Source organism: Neolamprologus multifasciatus, chromosome 7 (assembly GCF_963576455.1).
Source record: "Neolamprologus multifasciatus chromosome 7, fNeoMul1.2, whole genome shotgun sequence".
Classification (NCBI taxonomy): Eukaryota; Metazoa; Chordata; class Actinopteri; order Cichliformes; family Cichlidae; genus Neolamprologus; species Neolamprologus multifasciatus.
Genome location: NC_140445.1, coordinates 23,328,577 through 23,350,103, shown reverse-complemented (window position 1 = coordinate 23,350,103; position 21,527 = coordinate 23,328,577). Strand labels below are relative to the sequence as shown.

The 21,527-nt window shown below is 39.5% G+C and overlaps 2 protein-coding genes and 2 pseudogenes across 4 annotated transcripts; 2 read left to right on the top strand and 2 right to left on the bottom strand.

The window, feature by feature from the left end:
• Nucleotides 1-4,618: 4,618 nt before the first annotated feature.
• LOC146514260 (ATP-dependent RNA helicase DDX54-like) lies at nt 4,619-6,326 on the top strand (annotated as a pseudogene). Its single transcript, XR_014875192.1, has 4 exons — nt 4,619-4,863; nt 5,016-5,237; nt 5,349-5,422; nt 5,514-6,326. The product of XR_014875192.1 is annotated as an ATP-dependent RNA helicase DDX54-like (transcript).
• A 164-nt stretch (nt 6,327-6,490) lies between these two features.
• Nucleotides 6,491-8,552, bottom strand: LOC146514259 (uncharacterized). Its single transcript, XM_085167279.1, has one exon. It carries the CDS (start codon nt 8,209-8,211, stop codon nt 6,907-6,909), a length of 1,305 nt encoding a protein of 434 aa, XP_085023405.1. The 5' UTR covers nt 8,212-8,552; the 3' UTR covers nt 6,491-6,906.
• Nucleotides 8,553-9,272: 720 nt separating this feature from the next.
• Nucleotides 9,273-17,048, top strand: LOC146514257 (ATP-dependent RNA helicase DDX54-like; annotated as a pseudogene). Its single transcript, XR_014875432.1, has 13 exons — nt 9,273-9,309; nt 9,363-9,611; nt 10,572-10,633; nt 10,961-11,092; nt 11,191-11,401; nt 11,503-11,634; nt 11,786-12,007; nt 12,119-12,193; nt 12,285-12,485; nt 16,128-16,276; nt 16,367-16,480; nt 16,570-16,680; nt 16,796-17,048. The product of XR_014875432.1 is annotated as an ATP-dependent RNA helicase DDX54-like (transcript).
• LOC146514258 (uncharacterized) lies at nt 13,019-15,430 on the bottom strand. Its single transcript, XM_085167281.1, has one exon. It carries the CDS (start codon nt 15,108-15,110, stop codon nt 13,806-13,808), a length of 1,305 nt encoding a protein of 434 aa, XP_085023407.1. The 5' UTR covers nt 15,111-15,430; the 3' UTR covers nt 13,019-13,805.
• Nucleotides 17,049-21,527: the final 4,479 nt, after the last annotated feature.

Here is a 21,527-nt window from a genome sequence, read left to right as displayed (position 1 = left end):
GTCCAGAAGTATTCATCAATCCCTGAAATTCCCAGTTCTTCCTTTAGAGTATTGCTTGCTGCAACTGATACAACAGCAGCAGTCAGTTCTAACCTGGGGATGGTCACAGCTTTGATTGGAGCAACTCTGGACTTTGCCATAATCAGAGCACAATGAACAGTTCCATTTTCATTCACATGTCTCAAATAGGAGCACTGGCCATAACCATACGTGCTTGCATCAGAGAAGTGATGTAGCTCTCTCTTTGTGACCTTTCCAAAGTCAGCTGGTACATAGCATCGGGGTATGGTGATTTTATCCAAATTTGCCAGATCACTCTTCCAGGATCTCCAGACTGGTTGCAGTTTACTGATGAATGGGTCATCCCAACCTGTATCATGCCTACACATTTCTTGAAGAACCCTTTTCCCAGTTAGCAGGAAAGGAGCAATAAGCCCAAGTGGGTCATAAAGAGAGGCAACAGTGGATAGTATACCACGCCTGGTTTCTGGTTGGTCCTTCAAACGGGTATGGAACCTGAAACTGTCTGACTCAATGTGCCAGTGGATTCCTAAGGCTCTTTCCAGCGATGAATCACTAAAGGCAAGATCAAGAGCCTTTACTTCAGTGGCACGCTCAGATGGTGCTATACTCTCATGCACCTTTGCATTGTTACACACAAATTTGTGTAGTCGCAGACCACCCATAGCACAGAGCCTTTGGGCTTCTTTTGCAAGCTGAATAGCCTCATCTACATCTGCTATGCTTGTGACACCATCATCCACATAGAAATCTCTATAATGAATTGGGAGCCCAGAGGAAACAGGCTCTCGTTCTCCTTAGCGAGATGTTTCAACCCATAGTTGGCACATCCCGGTGAAGATGCAGCACCGAAAAGGTGAACTTTCATACGGAATTCCTGCGGCTCCACACTGAAGTTTCCATCCTTCCACCACAGGAAACGTAGGTAGTCTCTATCCGCTTCACGCACATGAAACTGATGAAACATCCTTTCGATGTCGCACATCAGAGCAACATGGTTCTGTCGAAATCTGATAAGAACACCAGTTAGAGTATTTGTCAAATCTGGGCCCGACAGGAGATGATCATTTAGGCAAGTTCCCTTGTACTTAGCCGAGCAATCAACAACCACTCTGAGCTTCTCTGGTTTTTTGGAATGATAAACTCCGTGGTGCGGAATATACCATGTTTCACCTTCCTTCTCTTCACAGAGAACTTCTTCAGCATCATTGTTTTTAATTACCTCATTCAAAAACGTTACGTAGTGAGTTTTGTAGTTCTTGTTGTTCAGCAGCTTTCGTTTGAGATGGTTGAGCCGGATAATAGCTAACTGCTTGTTGTTGGGAAGGTAGGGTCTCTCTTTAAAAGGGAGAGGCATCTCATAGTGACCATGGGCGTTCATGTAAATGCTTTCCTTTAGCATATTGAGGAAGAGGATGTCATCTTGAGACACTGTTCTGCTGTCCTTGCTGATTTCCTTAAAGTCAGACTCAAGTACTTTAATGGCATCGGATGGCGTCACTGGAGGAAGCTCTTTGACAGTTACTCTATGGCATATGTTGGCGACAGGAGGAGATTCAAGGTGAGGTGGTGAGCAGCCTATGATGCTCCATCCTAGGTCTGTGCGGACTGCATAAGGTTCATTATCTCTTCCTAGGATGACCTGTCTTGGTGCTAGTGCCTGTGAGCAGTTATAGCCTATTAGAAGACCAACTTCACAGTCTAAATGTGGCAGAATGTCATGTGCTATTGCTTTGAGATGATTCCAATGCCTCGCCGTTTCACTGGTAGGAATGTGCCTTCGATTCACTGGTATGGAGTCTTTGGTATAGGCAGGAGGGAGATCAATGTGATTTGTGGAGGTATAGCCACGCACTCTGAGACCTGAGACTCTTTCACTGTGTGTTACTGTGTCCTTTCCGATCATGGTTGTTAGCTTTAGCCTTACAGGATAGGTCTTGGTTGTCAAGCTACGACTAACATCTTCATCAATAAACACAGTGTCACTCTGGGTGTCAAGCAGAGCATAGACAAGCCTTTCTATTCCTGGGTTGTTGGAAGAGGAAACCCAGACTGGCAAAATCATGGATGTAGTCGTAGATGTGTTCTCAGTCTCTGTATTGAGAGACAATGTCGTAACTGCTTCATCTGTATTCTGATTAGGGGCTAACACAGGGTTCATGTTAGAATATCTGTCGTCATGAAGGCAAGTTGGGTGTCGTCCCTTACAGATATCACATACGTGTCTGTGGCGGCAGTCTTTAACATTATGACCTGGTTTCAGACAACCATAGCAGAGTTTGTTTTCCCTTACATACTTTCTTTTCTCTTCCAGAGGTGTTCCTTTAAACTCTGGACAACTATGTAGGCGGTGTTTGTTATCATGACAGAACGTACAAGGGGGCTTTAAGCTTGTCTTGGATGGTACATTCTTCTCATTCTCTGTAAGTGTCTGTGTATGGAGAACAGTAGATTTATTTTTCCTTTCTTTCAAATGATGTTTCTCTGCAGGTAAGTCTGATAAACGTAATGCATGGAGGGAAGTTACTGGGTTACAGGTAATCTCTGCTTCTAATGACATGAAGTTGACAAAGTCCTGAAAGGCTGGAAATTCCTGTCTGTCCTTCATAAACTGGGTCACCTTGCAGTTCCACCTTGAAGCTGCCCACTCAGGTAACTTTTGGACCAGCTTTTGGTTCTCTTCACAGTCATTCAGAATGTCCAGCCCTTTAATATGAGGCATGGCTTGCTGACATGCATGTAGGAAGTCGGCGAATGCTCTGAGTTGTTCTGCATCCTTTGAGTGGATCTTTGGCCAGCTAGCTAGTTTTTCTCTGAAAGCTGTCTGCAAGATGAATGGTTGACCGTACCTGCTATTAAGGCGATCCCATGCATCCTTATACGCTTCATCATCCTCCCTGTAAAAGATACCATCAAGTGTCTTTTGTGCAGGACCTCCCACATATCTTCTCAAGTAATGCAGTTTGTCAGCTGAACATATGTTCCTTTTATCTATGAGGGATATGAATGAAGATTTCCATTCAATGAACTGGATTGGGTCGCCGGTGAATACAGGTGGCTCTGGCATTGGAAGTCTGTTCATGGCTATGCTGTCTTGTACTGCTTGAGCTAAGTGGGACACATCTGTCTGTGGAGGTGAAGCTGGAAATCGTATGAGATGCTGAACTGGAGCCAGAGACACAGCTTGATGTGGGTGCATATGTTCCTGGTTCCTTAGTTTGCTGTTAGCAGAGCACAAGCTGCCCTCCTGCATTACGTCTTGGTTGTAAATTGACAATCTTGCTCGTGCTGCTTATATCCTTTTCAGCTCTTAGTCTTTCTAGTTCATGTTTTTGAGCTTCAAGATCCCTTTTCTGTTGCTCTACTAAGAGCTGGATCCTTTCTTTTTGTTTTCCTTCTGCCAATAACAACTCATATTCTGCTTCCTTTGCTGCTAATTCTGCTGCAGCATCTGCTCTTTTTACTGCGACAATGGAGTCTATAGTGTGTTGACTTGGAGGTGAAACTGTGGATCCATATATGGAATGAGCATAGTCTCTGTTAAGGAGCTCACGAAGGCGTTCTTTGACTGCTTCACTATCATGGTCTTCGTCTATGCCTGATATTCGTTCATATGCAATTTTAATAATGTCCTTTGTTACGCCCTCACATGCATCAACACGACGTCTCGTTTCACTGGATGGTGTGAGGTGATCTCTGATTTGTACATAAATGTCCGTAATATCATTCATGCATTTCTCTAAGATATCAATGAGAGCTGCGATTTCACTCTCTGGAATGTCAAGCTTTAGCTGATTTCTTGCCTTACGTGCCTGGATCTTCCATTGATCATAAAGGTGCATGAGCTGCTTCTCCCTTTTGTGTGCCTCCTCTCTCTGAAATGCAAGCATCTTCTCCGTGGGATTTCTTGGGCGATCAGATCTGCGAAGTTCCTCATCCTTGCTTGCTTGACAGATGTCTTTTATTTGATCTGAGCCTTCTGCTTCTGCAGTTAATATCTGAGATGCTTCCATTTTGAGCGAGTGTCACATTTAGACCATCACAATGAATCCCTCTTCTCTCATCATAGACTTTGGCAGTCAGGTGAAACTCGTGAGGCTGAAGCTCTTACTGTAGCATCCCTGGCTGAATGATGGTCTCTTATACTGATGCTTCACAGAGGTTTTATTGGAAAGGTTTTTATTGAAACATTCAGTGAAGACACCGTAAGAGCTAGGAGCAAAACAAAACCAGCAATATTATTACCATAACAAACGTTACTAACAGCCCTTTAACGGTTTTACGCCAGTTTCTTGTTTCAAAATAAAAGCATGGATTTCAAAATAAAACCGAAGTACCTTTCAAACAAACGTAAAAATATTTACCAAAAGGTCATTAAATTACCAAATTTAAAGGTCATTTACGGGGGGGGGGGGGGGGGGGGGGACTGTCATGGTCCCCGTGCCTCCCTAGCTGGCCTCACAAGACTACACTTGTGTTTTTGCTTTCTCTCTCTCTCTCCCCTACCTCTCTGCACTGTAAAATGTAATATTGTGTTTAATTAAAAATATTAAATAGGCTGAACTCAATTTGTTATCAGAACTCAATTTAAATAAGTTAAGTTGCACGCAGAAGCAGCTGTATGCAGAAGGAACAAAGTGATTCAGCTTCTTTAATTTGAAATGATTAGGCCAGCATTACGTGTATTTTTCCCCTGTCTTTTCCCATTGGGGCGTGTGGGACGAGCGGGCCAAAGTGGCACAGCCTATAGTCTGATTTGTCCTGATGAAATGCCTTATGTCTACGACCTCCACCTCTTCCTAGGGCGACCAGTTCAGTTTGCTTCACCTGAACACACACAAGGTAGACTCTACTGCATGCCTGTCAGGTCTTAAAGTGACAGATGAACTGTTTAACTGATGTGCTACACATTTGAGGTTGCTAATAAACTTTATTTAGTGCTCTTCTTATCTGTCACTGTATTGAAATGTCTGCATTTCTTTTTCGTACTCCAGATTCAGAAGGTGTGTTTGGCCGAGTCCCTCAGAGGATCTTGGATGATAAAAGTGCTCATCTGATCACGTCTCACGAAAACTCCCTGGACCTGCAAAATCTGCTCCGTGTCTCAGAGAACGCCTACAAGCAGTACCTCAAGTCGCGGCCAAACCCCTCGCCGGAGTCCATCAGACGGGTTAAAAACACAGATCTGTCCAGCATGGGTGTCCATCCAGTACTTGGTAAGTTCAAAGGAGGATAAACTATAAAAAGAAGAGAGAAATTATGAAGATAATCAAAAGGAGTAGTGAGGAACTGATGGCAGTTAGGTAAGACAATTTGATTTGTTTCAGGGTGTGGTCTGGAAAAAATGTAACTGGAGTGCCGTCAAATAGTCGATGCCATCAAGAGCTACAAATCCAAAGCGGTGAGTTTGATGCAGACACATCACAGCGCTGCATTTTCTGGTAAAAAGTGTTCTAGTAAGCAAAGAAACATATAATTCTCTCCTGAAATAGACCATCTTCGAAATCAACTCCAGTAGTAAGACACCAGCCAGTGAGGTGATGCGGGCCAAACGCTCTAAAGATACTCGGCTAGTGGACAAATTCAGCAAGCAGAGAGAAGACCGAGCTGCAGAAAGCAGGCTGCAGCAGCCAACCAACCCCACCACTACTGCTGACTGTGACATCACAGAAAAGGATGAGAGTGATTTAAATGTAAGCATGGGTGAAGTATTGCTTCTTTCTTTCTTCCCTGGATTGCTGTAGTTGCAGGTTTACATCAGTTTCATTAAGGATTAAGCACACATGGAACTCCAGTAAATCATAAATTAAAATGTGGATATTACCTGTCCACAGATTCATGGTGACGTATCTGCTCTTTTAACTGTTTGGTGACTTCGCTTTGTTTGGCGATTGTAGAAATGGTTTACATGAGATTATAGCTGAGATTCAGAGGTTTCTGCAGCACTTATATTTCTGACCTCTTGTTATAACCGATTAAATGCGATCTCCTCCCTTTTGCCCCCATTTTTGGTGGTGTGGGTGCAAATGATCAGGCATGACATTCTCAAAATAAATCAGATAAGATACTGCAAATAATTATTTCTGCATTTGTGCGATTGAAATGAATTGAAAATGTGTATGCAATGATACAGTTTTAAAGATTTGGCCTAAATAATTTTTCGAGTGAATGAGCCTAAACATGATGACCTAACCAGTGACACCGTGTCACCTGTGACACACACACACACACACACACACACACACACACACACACACACACACACACACACACACACACACACACACACACACACACACACACACGTGTATGACTTTGCCGGTTTCAGCTGAAACAATTTCAGTGTTTCAAACCATGTTCCAGGATTTTTCCTTCACCATTTATGACGTTTCAAGAAGAAGATAGATGACAGATATGAATGTTTGAAAAAGTTATAGATGAAAAGATTAAATGAAAAATACTCAAAGGATAAATTCAATTGTTTATTGTTTTATAAATAAGTTGAAAAAGAAAAAGTTAAACAAGTAAATAACGAAACAAGGTAAAATGAAGTAAGAACAAAAAGTTAACAAGTAAATAAAGAAACAAGGTAAAATGAAGTAAGAACAAAAAGTTAACAAGTAAATAAAGAAACAAGGTAAAATGAAGTAAGAACAAAAAGTTAACAAGTAAATAAAGAAACAAGGTAAAATGAAGTAAGAACAAAATGTTAACAAGTAAATAATGAAACAAGGTAAAATGAAGTAAGAACAAAAAGTTAACAAGTAAATAAAGAAACAAGGTAGAGGAGAGAAAACCCCAACAATCCCCTCTGAGCACGCACTAGGCGACAGTGGGGAGGAAAAACTGCCTTTAAACGGGCAGAAACCTCCGGCAGAACCAGGCTCAGGAGGGGACAGTCAACTGCCGGGACTGGTTGGGGAGGTGAACAGAGGTGGAGCAAGACGAGGCTACACCAGGTGAGGAAGCAGTAGAGTCTCTCCTCCAGGGCCAGCGGAAACGTTTGTTCTTCTTTTTCATGCAGTTTTCTACAAGAGCTTTTTTTTCCAGGATGAGGGTTCTCAACTCATCGATGGTTTCTGCGTTTTGTATCTCAAGCTTCTTGCATGTTTGCTCCACCTCTTCCAGTGTTGCTCGTTTTTCTTCAAGCTTTTCCTTGAGCTCTTTCGATGTTGCCTCCTGCTTTATCTTGTCCTTGTGCATGTCTGCGTTTCTCTGTTGTACTTCTTTGTACATGTCTTGTAGCTCCTCATTTCTTCTGTGGATATCTTGGAGCGTACGCTGCAGGTCGTCATGTATGTTGTCTTGTTCCTGCTTTTGCACCTGCATTTCAGTGTGTTTGCGCTTCAAGTTGTTGTATTCCAACAATATCCCCTTAGTGAGCTCGGAGTTGTTTCTCGCCATTTGACCCATCCTTTTCTGCATGTGTGAGCATTGTTTGTCCAGTTTTTCTTTTTCCCCTTCTAGTTGACTTGTTTTGTCCTTCAGTTCACTACAAAACTGTTGCAGTTTTAGATTTTTACCCTCAAAGTCTTCGACAACACGTTTCTCTTCTTTCAATCTGTCTTGCTGTTGCTCTTTCTCTTGAAGAAGGTCTTTATTTTGGCGCAGTGTATCATCCAACTTTATTTTCAGCATCCTGTATTTTTCCTCCGTGACTTTGAGTTTGTGCTCCATGTCTCTTTGCTTTTTCTCCTGTTCTTCCTTCTGTTGGAGGATTTCTTTGTTTTTTTTCACAGCTTCATCGAAGTTTGTTTGGAGCAGCTGATTCTTTTGGTCCATATATTGGAGATCCCATTGTGTCTTCTCAACAGTAGCTTTGCTGTCTTTAAGCTGGTTGGACATCTCCTTTAGTTCCGCGCTCTTTTGCTTGTTTTCCTTAATTAGGAAGACAATCTGCTCTCGTGCTTGTCCAAACTTGATTCCCCAGCCCTCATTAATAATTGTTATGTCGGGCTGGCGTTGTTGTCTTTCTTCCAGGTTCTTATTTTGCGCTTCCATCTGTCTACACTTCTCCTGCAGTTGAAGTTTCTCTTCTTCAATCTGTTGAATTTTATTCTGGAGATGGTAGTTTTCCTTCTTACTGTCATGTAATGCCCTTTGGACGGCTAAGAGGTCATTTGGCCGGCCACGACAGGAAGGAGAAGCGGCGTAATCTTTTTGCCTTGGTTGGTGTCTTGTTGGATACATGTTGAAGGTTGTAAACGACAACTCTGAAAAGTTTTCCAAAAGTTTCTGTGGTGAACGTGTGAAGGCTGCAAACACAAATGCTGCGAAGACACGAACTACAAATTGCTGTTTCTCACCCCTGTTTAAGGACAAACTTCAAAGGATCAAAGTGTAGTGACATCATAACTCCGTGAGCCAATGAGATTGTCATGTGACATTTTGGAATGGGGATATTTTTTTTTAAACCGTTTTCAAATTTAACTTAATATTTGACTGTTTCTTAACTGACCTGTTTAGCTGATTAAGAAATGAATTGCCACGAGCATCTCTAATGTTATATAACAGACAACAGAAAAAAACAGTTTTTTTTCTAAGTAATAGAGGTATAATACATTTTTTTTTTTTTTTTTTTAATAATCCTACTTTTTATAAGAGGGAACATTATTTAAAGAATATGTATTTAACTGAAAAACTCTCTATTCATCTAAAGGCTATAACAAAAAAGGTGAGCTTCCTGCTCAAAAATGAAATGACCAAAATAAATGGAGCATTTCTCTGCAATTACAAACTCTGTATAAACAATCTTGGTTTCAAAATAAGGCTAATGCTTGTGAGATGTCATCACAGGTGTAAATATTACTGCAGATGTTACTATGTCAAAGTCTCACAACTGTCTTATGTTTATTTATATAGGCAAGACCTACTTTTCACTTTTTAGCTTTGCTATATGTTCTTGAGTGTATTAGTTTGCCAGCAGCACAAACATGTACTAGTGTCAATAATAATAGTACGGTGGATTAGAAAACCTGCTCACAAGTTGAATAAACACCCAGGATTGTTTCATCATTTTCATTCAAAACCAATATTTGAGTCAAAATGAGAAAGTTGTTTATGCTGTCTGATGAAGAAGAAGCAAAATAAAGTGCAGTTTTGATGTAGATGATGTTGTATACAAACTAGAAGAGGAAGATAGTAGGATCTCTGTATCATGTTTTGTCACTTTGTCCCATGTAATTCTTTCTATTTCCACCAGGGGTTGTTTTCAGAGGTGGTAGGTGGTAAAAGAAGAGGTCAGCAGGAAGATGGCGAAGAGCGACCAAAGCCCAAGAAAAAGAGGCAGTCAGGCAAAGATGAAGAGTATTATATCCCTCCGGGGGAGATAGTCACTTAAGTCATATCCTCTAAGGTGGGCAGGAAGAGCCTGGTTTCTCCTGGTGCGCTGTTCTTCCATGCTTTTATTACAGGGATCAATCCGTCTGGAAGGACCACTTGTTATGTTGGACGCCCTGGACCACTATCTCTGAAACGGGATTTGGTACTGTTCCCTGGTAATAACGTCCGGTCAGAGACGGGGAATGATGTCAGAGTGGAAGAACTTTATTTGCCACGAGCCCACATCGAACACACACTCTCGCTGGCAAGTAAGGATGTGGTTCTGTAATTAATACAAATAAGAAACAACATAAACATCTCTCTTGTCTAGCATTTCTCATACTTCAGTATTACAGAGAACACCATACCAGATTACAAAGGGGCAGATCCTGATACCAGAAACAGAGCTTAGAGTAATAACATAACAGGATGGCATAAACACAGAATCATAATAAATTTAGGTCAATTCCTTCATTTGTGAGTCAACACCACCCTCTAGTGGACACAATTGCTCACTCAAAGGCCGCCATGTGTATGCAGGCTTTCTGAACAAGAACGGATTCGTATGCTAACTTAGTTGCTCCATCAGGTAAAATCTTTGGGAACATTAACTCTCCACAATAACTGAAAAAACTTAGAAATGAGGAATATCCTGTGGAGCCAGGCTACTATTTACTTATTCTTACAACATAGCTGCTAACTCAAGGCAATAGTAACAGATGTCTACATTGGTACATTCACAGTAACAGAAATAAAATACGTTCCCAACGTGACTTACTGGTTCTATGAACGCACACTTGCCCGCCTTAGTCCGATTCAACTCAAGTCCACAACTTGCTTGCAGCAGCGCTACTCGCCGACTACACTTTTAATTACCACAGCAAGGAGAGAACGGGTGAGCACTCTGATTTGGCCTCTGGGGGAATCATGCTCCTCCCATGTAGGTAACGCATGCCCTGGCCGGAGGACTTTTTAACAGGGCATAAAAGCCATTCATGCACTTACATATAGTGTGTATATACACGTGTATATATACAGAGATCAATTTCTTTTTTCTGTAGACATTTATCTAATAAATTAACCCTCCACGGTGTAGATTCTCAAAGTTTTTCTGGCTTATTTTCTCATCATAAAGCATATTCATTCAACTTAGCTTCCATATTTTTTAGCATCTAAAGGCAAATAATCCTAATTATATTCACACCGGTGTATACAAACTTTTTTCTCAGGCCTGACAGAGCCTGTACTGATTCGTTTGGATGTGGATTCCAAGCTCAGTGATCAGATCAAGGTAAAAAGGCAGAATTTGCTTTTGTTTTATTTACCTTTTGTTTAATCTGAGAAATTAGATGGAAGGTTTTGCATTATTTATTACAACCTCAGTACAGGATTATTGCATCTACTCTACATGCTAACTTATGTTAAATCAGCTACTGTGTCAGTGTCTTGGTCTTTCTACTTGTTGCTCTGTCTTCAGACACTTGCTATTCAAACATTTTGTATTCTTCTCCCAGAAATGTTGAATGATTTAAATGTAAAGCCCAAAGCAAAAGTCCTTACAGTCACCTGATGTTTCCATGGCTTTGAGCATGTTTTCATTTCTTCTAACTTTCATCAGCTGTCATTCCTTCACCTGCGTGTGGATGACAAGCCGGCTCTGCTGCTCCACCTCCTGAGGAACGTAGTGAAGCCTCAGGAACAGACAGTGGTCTTTGCTGCCACCAAACACCATGTGGAGTACCTAAAGGAGGTAAGATAACAGTGTAGCCTAAATTTGTGAGAATGTTAAATATTGTTTTAAAAACTAGAGCTTTAGTTGACTTCTTCTTTTTTTCTCCTGATGTCCAGCTGCTGTCGTCAGAAGGTTTAGAGTGTGCCTACATCTACAGTGCCCTTGATCAGACTGCCAGGAAGATCAACATTGGGAAATTTGTGCATCGGAAAGCCATGGTGCTTCTGGTGACTGATGTTGCTGCTCGTGGTATAGACATCCCCCTGCTGGATAATGTCATCAATTACAACTTCCCCTCCAAGGCCAAACTTTTCTTGCACAGAGTTGGTGAGCAGCTGTATGCAGAAGGAACAAAGTGATTCAGCTTCTTTAATTTGAAATGATTAGGCCAGCATTACGTGTATTTTTCCCCTGTCTTTTCCCATCAGGGCGTGTGGGACGAGCGGGGCGAAGTGGCACAGCCTATAGTCTGATTTGTCCTGATGAAATGCCTTATGTCTACGACCTCCACCTCTTCCTAGGGCGACCAGTTCAGTTTGCTTCACCTGAACAAACACAAGGTAGACTCTACTGCATGCCTGTCAGGTCTTAAAGTGACAGATGAACTGTTTAACTGATGTGCTACACATTTGAGGTTGCTAATAAACTTTATTTAGTGCTCTTTTTATCTGTCACTGTATTGAAATGTCTGCATTTCTTTTCGTACTCCAGATTCAGAAGGTGTGTTTGGTCGAGTCCCTCAGAGGATCTTGGATGATGAAAGTGCTCATCTGATCACGTCTCACGAAAACTCCCTGGACCTGCAAAATCTGCTCCGTGTCTCAGAGAACGCCTACAAACAGTACCTCAAGTCGCGGCCAAACCCCTCGCCGGAGTCCATCAGACGGGTTAAAAACACAGATGTGTCCAGCATGGGTGTCCATCCAGTACTTGGTAAGTTCAAAGGAGGATAAACTATAAAAAGAAGAGAGAAATTATGAAGATAAACAAAAGGAGTAGTGAGGAACTGATGGCAGTTAGGTAAGACAATTTGATTTGTTTCAGGGTGTGGTCTGGAAAAAAATGGAACTGGAGTGCCTTCAAATAGTCGATGCCATCAAGAGCTACAAATCCAAAGCGGTGAGTTTGATGCAGACACATCACAGCGCTGCATTTTCTGGTAAAAAGTGTTCTAGTAAGCAAAGAAACATATAATTCTCTCCTGAAATAGACCATCTTCGAAATCAACTCCAGTAGTAAGACACCAGCCAGTGAGGTGATGCGGGCCAAACGCTCTAAAGACACTCGGCTAGTGGACAAATTCAGCAAGCAGAGAGAAGACCGAGCTGCAGAAAGCAGGCTGCAGCAGCCAACCAACCCCACCACTACTGCTGACTGTGACATCACAGAAAAGGATGAGAGTGATTTAAATGTAAGCATGGGTGAAGTATTGCTTCTTTCTTTCTTCCCTGGATCGCTGTAGTTGCAGGTTTACATCAGTTTCATTAAGGATTAAGCACACATGGAACTCCAGTAAATCATAAATTAAAATGTGGATATTACCTGTCCACAGATTCATGGTGACATATCTGCTCTTTTAACTGTTTGGTGACTTCGCTTTGTTTGGCGATTGTAGAAATGGTTTACATGAGATTATAGCTGAGATTCAGAGGTTTCTGCAGCACTTATATTTCTGACCTCTTGTTATAACCGATTAAATGCGATCTCCTCCCTTTTGCCCCCATTTTTGGTGGTGTGGGTGCAAATGATCAGGCATGACATTCTCAAAATAAATCAGATAAGATACTGCAAATAATTATTTCTGCATTTGTGCGATTGAAATGAATTGAAAATGTGTATGCAATGATACAGTTTTAAAGATTTGGCCTAAATAATTTTTCGAGTGAATGAGCCTAAACATGATGACCTAACCAGTGACACCGTGTCACCTGTGACACACACACACACACACACACACACGTATGACTTTGCCGGTTTCAGCTGAAACAATTTCAGTGTTTCAAACCATGTTCCAGGATTTTTCCTTCACCATTTATGAGGTTTCAAGAAGAAGATAAACGACAGATATGAATGTTTGAAAAAGTTATAGATGAAAAGATTAGATGAAAAATACTCAAAGGATAAATTCAATTGTTTATTGTTTTATAAATAAGTTGAAAAAGAAAAAGTTAAACAAGTAAATAACGAAACAAGGTAAAATGAAGTAAGAACAAAAAGTTAACAAGTAAATAACGAAACAAGGTAAAATGAAGTAAGAACAAAAAGTTAACAAGTAAATAAAGAAACAAGGTAAAATGAAGTAAGAACCTAAAGTTAAACAAGTAAATAAAGAAACAAGGTAAAATGAAGTAAGAACAAAAAGTTAACAAGTAAATAACGAAACAAGGTAAAATGAAGTAAGAACAAAAAGTTAACAAGTAAATAACGAAACAAGGTAAAATGAAGTAAGAACAAAAAGTTAACAAGTAAATAAAGAAACAAGGTAAAATGAAGTAAGAACCTAAAGTTAAACAAGTAAATAACGAAACAAGGTAAAATGAAGTAAGAACCAAATGTTAACAAGTAAATAATGAAACAAGGTAAAATGAAGTAAGAACAAAACGTTAACAAGTAAATAAAGAAACAAGGTAGAGGAGAGAAAACCCCAACAATCCCCTCTGAGCATGCACTAGGCGACAGTGGGGAGGAAAAACTGCCTTTAAACGGGCAGAAACCTCCGGCAGAACCAGGCTCAGGAGGGGACAGTCAACTGCCGGGACTGGTTGGGGAGGTGAACAGAGGTGGAGCAAGACGAGGCTACACCAGGTGAGGAAGCAGTAGAGTCTCTCCTCCAGGGCCAGCAGAAACGTTTGTTCTTCTTTTTCATGCAGTTTTCTACAAGAGCTTTTTTTTCCAGGATGAGGGTTCTCAACTCATCGATGGTTTCTGCGTTTTGTATCTCAAGCTTCTTGCATGTTTTCTCCACCTCTTCCAGTGTTGCTCGTTTTTCTTCAAGCTTTTCCTTGAGCTCTTTCGATGTTGCCTCCTGCTTTATCTTGTCCTTGTGCATGTCTGCGTTTCTCTGTTGTACTTCTTTGTACATGTCTTGTAGCTCCTCATTTCTTCTGTGGATATCTTGGAGCGTACGCTGCAGGTCGTCATGTATGTTATCTTGTTCCTGCTTTTGCACCTGCATTTCAGTGTGTTTGCGCTTCAAGTTGTTGTATTCCAACAATATCCCCTTAGTGAGCTCGGAGTTGTTTCTCGCCATTTGACCCATCCTTTTCTGCATGTGTGAGCATTGTTTGTCCAGTTTTTCTTTTTCCCCTTCTAGTTGACTTGTTTTGTCCTTCAGTTCACTACAAAACTGTTGCAGTTTTAGATTTTTACCCTCAAAGTCTTCGACAATACGTTTCTCTTCTTTCAATCTGTCTTGCTGTTGCTCTTTCTCTTGAAGAAGGTCTTTATTTTGGCGCAGTGTATCATCCAACTTTATTTTCAGCATCCTGTATTTTTCCTCCGTGACTTTGAGTTTGTGCTCCATGTCTCTTTGCTTTTTCTCCTGTTCTTCCTTCTGTTGGAGGATTTCTTTGTTTTTTTTCACAGCTTCATCGAAGTTTGTTTGGAGCAGCTGATTCTTTTGGTCCATATATTGGAGATCCCATTGTGTCTTCTCAACAGTAGCTTTGCTGTCTTTAAGCTGGTTGGACATCTCCTTTAGTTCCGCGCTCTTTTGCTTGTTTTCCTTAATTAGGAAGACAATCTGCTCTCGTGCTTGTCCAAACTTGATTCCCCAGCCCTCATTAATAATTGTTATGTCGGGCTGGCGTTGTTGTCTTTCTTCCAGGTTCTTATTTTGCGCTTCCATCTGTCTACACTTCTCCTCCAGTTGAAGTTTCTCTTCTTCAATCTGTTGAATTTTATTCTGGAGATGGTAGTTTTCCTTCTTACTGTCATGTAATGCCCTTTGGACGGCTAAGAGGTCATTTGGTCGGCCATGACAGGAAGGAGAAGCGGCGTAATCTTTTTGCCTTGGTTGGTGTCTTGTTGGATACATGTTGAAGGTTGTAAACGACAACTCTGAAAAGTTTTCCAAAAGTTTCTGTGGTGAACGTGTGAAGGCTGCAAACACAAATGCTGCGAAGACACGAACTACAAATTGCTGTTTCTCACCCCTGTTTAAGGACAAACTTCAAAGGATCAAAGTGTAGTGACATCATAACTCCGTGAGCCAATGAGATTGTCGTGTGACATTTTGGAATGGGGATATTTTTTTTTAAACCGTTTTCAAATTTAACTTAATATTTGACTGTTTCTTAACTGACCTGTTTAGCTGATTAAGAAATGAATTGCCACGAGCATCTCTAATGTTATATAACAGACAACATAAAAAAACAGTTTTTTTCTAAGTAATAGAGGTATAATACATTTTTTAATTTTTTTTTTAAAAATAATCCTACTTTTTATAAGAGGGAACATTATTTAAAGAATATATATGTATTTAATTGAAAAACTCTCTATTCATCTAAAGGCTATAACAAAAAAGGTGAGCTTCCTGCTCAAAAATGAAATAACCAAAATAAATGGAGCATTTCTCTGCAATTACAAACTCTGTGTAAACAATCTTGGTTTCAAAATAAGGCTAATGCTTGTGAGATGTCATCACAGGTGTAAATATTACTGCAGATGTTACTATGTCAAAGTCTCACAACTGTCTTATGTTTATTTATATAGGCAAGACCTACTTTTCACTTTTTAGCTTTGCTATATGTTCTTGAGTGTATTAGTTTGCCAGCAGCACGAACATGTACTAGTGTCAATAATAATAGTACGGTGGATTAGAAAACCTGCTCACAAGTTGAATAAACACCCAGGATTGTTTCATCATTTTCATTCAAAACCAATATTTGAGTCAAAATGAGAAAGTTGTTTATGCTGTCTGATGAAGAAGAAGCAAAATAAAGTGCAGTTTTGATGTAGATGATGTTGTATACAAACTAGAAGAGGAAGATAGTAGGATCTCTGTATCATGTTTTGTCACTTTGTACCATGTAATTCTTTCTATTTCCACCAGGGGGTGTTTTCAGAGGTGGTAGGTGGTAAAAGAAGAGGTCAGCAGGAAGATGGCGAAGAGCGACCAAAGACCAAGAAAAAGAGGCAGTCAGGCAAAGATGAAGAGTATTATATCCCTTACAGACCAAAAGACTTTGACTCTGAGAGAGGGTGAGGCATTAAACTGTTGCATCTGTTTCTTTAAAAAATGTGAATGGCTTTGTGTTTTATGCTGTTTTGTCCTGTGTTATGCGTCGACAGGTTGAGTCTCGGTGGAGAGGGCAGTGCTTTTGAACAGCAGGCCTCTTCAGCTGTCCTTGATCTCATGGGAGATGAAGGCGATCGCCTTAACCAGCAGAAGAAAATGATGAAATGGTACAAATTTCCCTATGTTTGACTCATATCCACCAAATGGTCATTTCAAACTATAATTTAAAGTCTTTTTTCCCCCCTTCTTTTTTTAGGGACCGTAAGAGGAAGCGTTTTGTGAGAGAAACGGGAAAAGAAGACCAGAAGAAGAAGATCAAAACAGACAGTGGTCAGGTTATCAGTAAGAAGAAGAACAGGAAGAACTTGTATCCTTCCAACAAAAAGCTTCTCTGTGTGCTGCTCTTAATGACCCTCTTCTCTACTCCTATGACAATGTTAAGCTGTACTGTGAAGATGTTGTATCACTTGACAACATGTCAGTTATGAGGAGTGGAAGAAAAAATACAATATTGATGATACAGGATCTGGATCAGATGGAGAAACAGGCGGAGGAGGCAGGAAGCCAGCAAGAGGTAGGAAGGCATCAAAATGAATAGCACAAACATGTCTGCCTATTAAACATAGACCATCAGCCACCATGTTTTAACTCAACTCTAAAGGTAAATACTTCAAGTCCCTCTTCCAGGCTTGCGAGCTATAACCTCCAACCTCTTTGTTGTGTCGTGCCTCTCCCAGGTCGTGGCCGTGGGAGGTCCAAACGTACAGAGCTCCGGTGACCACAAAGCACGCTCGGAGCTGAAAACAAAGGATCAGATCATGAAGCAGCGCAAGAAAAAGCAGAAGCACCAGTTCCTGCAGTACGGGGGGATGAGGAAGCTCTGCTCCAAGAACAAAAAGTGGCTCGGAGAAGTTAAAAAGTCAGGTTTTGGCAGGGGTGGCCATAAGAAAGGCAAGCTGAGGAAGAAACTGTGAGGAGGACAGAGGGTTGATGGTGTGGAGGACATCACGAGGAACTGGGTGATAAGCGTCAGAATCATCTGAGAACATCACCAAAGATTTTCCTGGCGCTTTGTGTGACTGTAGATTAAGGAGAAAATGATTTGTGCATCTTTACACTGCAGAAATGCACGTCACTTCTTCCTTGATGGCCTGCTGAACGCTGCGTTTGCCACAGAGTTATGTTTAATTATGGTCCACTAACCTAATAAAGTCTAATAAAAGTGTCTTGGAGTACTGAAATATGTCTTATCAAAATGGTAAAATACAGATATTAAATATTTTGTGCTTAATTTGCAGTTAGTTTCAAAAATTGTCTCGCCTATCTTTTCTTAAAATAAGAGGTGCTCTATAAAAATGACATTAAATTCTGTAAACATGCCCTATTTGCAATTATTTATCATTACTGTTGTCCAAGTGGTCTCATTTCAAAGTTCAAAGCGAGCATCGGAACGGGCAAGAAAGGCGACTTTTAATTGACTTTGAATCTTACTGATATCAGATGGGCTGGGTTGAGAAACTGGCTTAGAATTCCTCTTGCCTTCAGCATGGCCATGCCCCTCTGACTTCTGGCATCAACAAGGCATTTTTACCCAGGGAAATGTTTATTTCGCTTTTCAGTTTGGACTGTTCTCTGTAAATTCCTGAGAAAATTTGAGAAGATCAGGAGTGTCTGAAAAACGTAAAACAGCCCATCTGTCACCAACAGCAATGCTGCATTCAAAGTCACTTAAATCACTTTTTTTTTTCTTTCTGGCATGTGATTGGCTGATTTAGACATTGGATTCACAAGAAGCTGAATAGGTTAGTGGATAGTGAGTCTGTATTGTGTTATTGTATATTGTTTTTTTCAGTTATTGCTCTGGTATAGAAGTTTTTTTTCTTTAAGTAATTTAGTAATTCTAACATCTCTGCTTATGTGAAGTGTAGACCTAATAGTAAACATCATTTACATGTCCAGTTTTAAAATATTTTTAATCTTGTCTGGTAAAGTTTTCTTTTTTTGTAATTCACTTACATTTAGGGAAGGAAAGTTTGAAGAAAGGAAATTTGACGTGTATGTTCTAAGATAACGGTGACATTGACGACCTTTATTATAACTGTATTGGGCATGTTCACTTAACCAACAAAAATAACAAACCAACAAAATAACAAACATAATTAATGTTTTATAAAAAGAAACAATGACCAACCCATCAGTTACTTTATATGCCTACAATATCCACATTTATTTTTATTAATAAAATTGGAAATGTAAGATATTACTAGATACATTTACAAAAGAAATTTTAACTTAGTGTGGATTTTAGTATCTGCTTTTTCTCTAATATTTATTGTATTTTTTTTTTTTACATTAAGTCAATTGATTAAAAAAATGTTTATTTATTTGTTTTTAAAAAGCACTAATCTTCGGGGGTTATATTCATAACTAATAGTATGTAGCAGACTTTTTTCACTCATCAGTGATGCGCTGGCTCTGTTACATGTGAGTGTTTTTTTTGACCGTATTTCAATACATCATGTAATTTATTTCCTGCAGAAGATCCATCAGTCAATCATCCGACCAAAGAGACTTCTGTCATTCCTTCAGCTGCTTGGCAGGTGCAAAACATGACCACATGCGCAGCACAAGAAAGAGCAACACAACACAATCGAAGAGCAGGAGTCCATCTGGATTTGATTACAATGCTCCTGTTGTTTCGGGATGATATGCATACATACCATAATAAGTTACCCATTTATTCATTGCTGCTGGCTCCTGACTCATGAAGACTTGAGGCTTTCAGTTGTCTGTGTGAATGCAGCTGAAGATGAAAAACAATTGATTGGTACAAACACAACAGAGTAACCATGGAGATGGAGCACTGTCATAATTCCCAGTAGTGGGCTCTTTATATCACAACCATTTATAGATCTTTGTGTTTAATGCACTTTTTATAACATAAGCCAAAACTGAACTTGGTACTCATGTTGTGATTTAAATCCTGAATGCATTTAATTTGTTAGTATAACTTTTAGGCTCAGTTACTTGTTAAAAAACAGAGAGAGAGAGAAAATAAGGCTACATATAATTTACCAACTAAAGCAGTGCATACAATATAAAATCTAGCTTAACAATTAACTCAAATAAAATGCATTATATTTCTACATTGAATGTAGCATGTAGAAACGTGATTATGCAATATGAAGAAAATATAAGCGATTGTCCATTAATCTTATTTTTACATGAACACACATCTACAAATATTTATTTTGGGCTTTGCAACATGATCATATTCTAGAAAATGAACCGTAGATTTATTTACAGATATTATTATTCATTGTATCTGTATATTTACATGTATATACACAATAACCATGTACACCCTGTGGAATTTATCTTGTCTATTCAACTCACAATCAGAACATCATAGATATAACGGGGCATAAAAGCCATTCATGCACTTACATACAAAAAAGGGACTTTTAGAATTAAATAAGATCTTTATTTTTGTATTAAACGAACCATTAAAATGAGGCTTACAAAAGTGTGTCACTGGGCAAACTTAATCAATGTGTTATTAAAATTTTGTAGTCCAATACCGAATAAAATGTACAGGCATACAAACTAAACAATGAAGCAATTTAGAAAAAAAAAGTCAAGCTAACTAATCTCCACTAGCTCATAACCAGGAATATGTCTTACTGCGTGGAGAATAACATCCAGACAAGGAATTTGAACTGTCTGTCTACAAAGTATCTGGAGGAGAGAATGTTGCCTATGATATCAGTTAATCCCCATGCACAGATACTGAACCACAGCCTACCTTTTCTTCATATCCGCATCCTCTGTGAAACCATCCCTCACCCACCTTGTCTATCTCAAGTCCCCACTCCCCGTCCTGGCACTCTCTAGTGCTACAGCAGCTCTCCAGTCATCAGGAACGGCAGCTTTATCTTTGTTTAGAGTTCCCAGGACTAACACAGCATCCACTTGAGATATGACAAGAGCTTGAGCATCAGAGTGCTGCAAGTCATATAACACTAGGATGCATATGTTACACAGTTATACATATATGTGTTTAATTATAGAATTTGACATGCTGCTTTATTAAGCCTAGTTGATTTAAAGCTGCAATTTCTTTTTTTACATTTGTAGTTAGCTCTGCAAACTTTGAAGCAGTGCTGCTTATTATTTTGGCACTCAATCTGTTGCGTTCTGTCCTTCTTGGTACTGTAAAGGATAGTCTGACTATTGTATTGTATTGTATTGTAAACTGTTGTATTGTAAAATACCCTAATAATAAATAAATAAATAAATAAATAAATAAATATTAATGTTAATAAATGCAGTCTATTTAATTTAATCTCTTTTTAATTAATATCTTAATTATCATATACAATTATTTTATGTTACTTTATTAATACTTTAAATGCATAGACGATGTGCAAAAGTAAAATAAATAACATATACAGAAATAAATGAGTTTAGGGAAACAAAATAGGCTAAATAAATAGAGAAAAAATATATATAACATTTGTAAAGTAATACCTACCTTTATTTTGATGATATTATTTGTTGTATTTAATGGCATAATATTTTACACATTGACTCATTTGGTTAGTTCTTTGCTTATTTGTGATTTTGGCAGTTTTGGTCCTCCATATTTGATATCAGAACAATATATTTAGATTTTCTTCCCCCCATAGTTATCTCATTAATCTTAATCTTTTATCAGTGTAATTATCTCTTTGCAGATGTGTGTGTGTTTCATTCCTTCCCAAGCAGCCTTCTTTGCATGCAGTCTGGCTCTCTTCTCTGTGTGCTCTCTCCAGTGATAAGATTGCTGCCCTTTCTCAGGCTATCGCTTACAAGGCAAAAGGCCACTTGTGGAATGACAGGGCCAACAGGACTGACATTAACCGCTCTCAGTAATTTTATTTTTCTATGGGGGGGAAAATGTCAACAACTCGTTAAAAGTAAAACAATATGAATACCGTCAATTGGGCATTTTGTGTGAGTGTGTGTGAGTCTTGTTGTTGTGTTCTTGTTTTATACAGCTTTCAAGGTCTGGCCTCGCAGACTGGGTGGAGCTGAGATGTTGTTGGGTCAAATGCTGGTTAGCTTGGTTTATTGTCAAATTATAATTACAGTGCTGTGGCTTTGTTTTGGAAACAGGCAGCCTATGAAGATGTTTGGAACAACCTGCTATGCAGATGCTTAAAGGGAACCTAA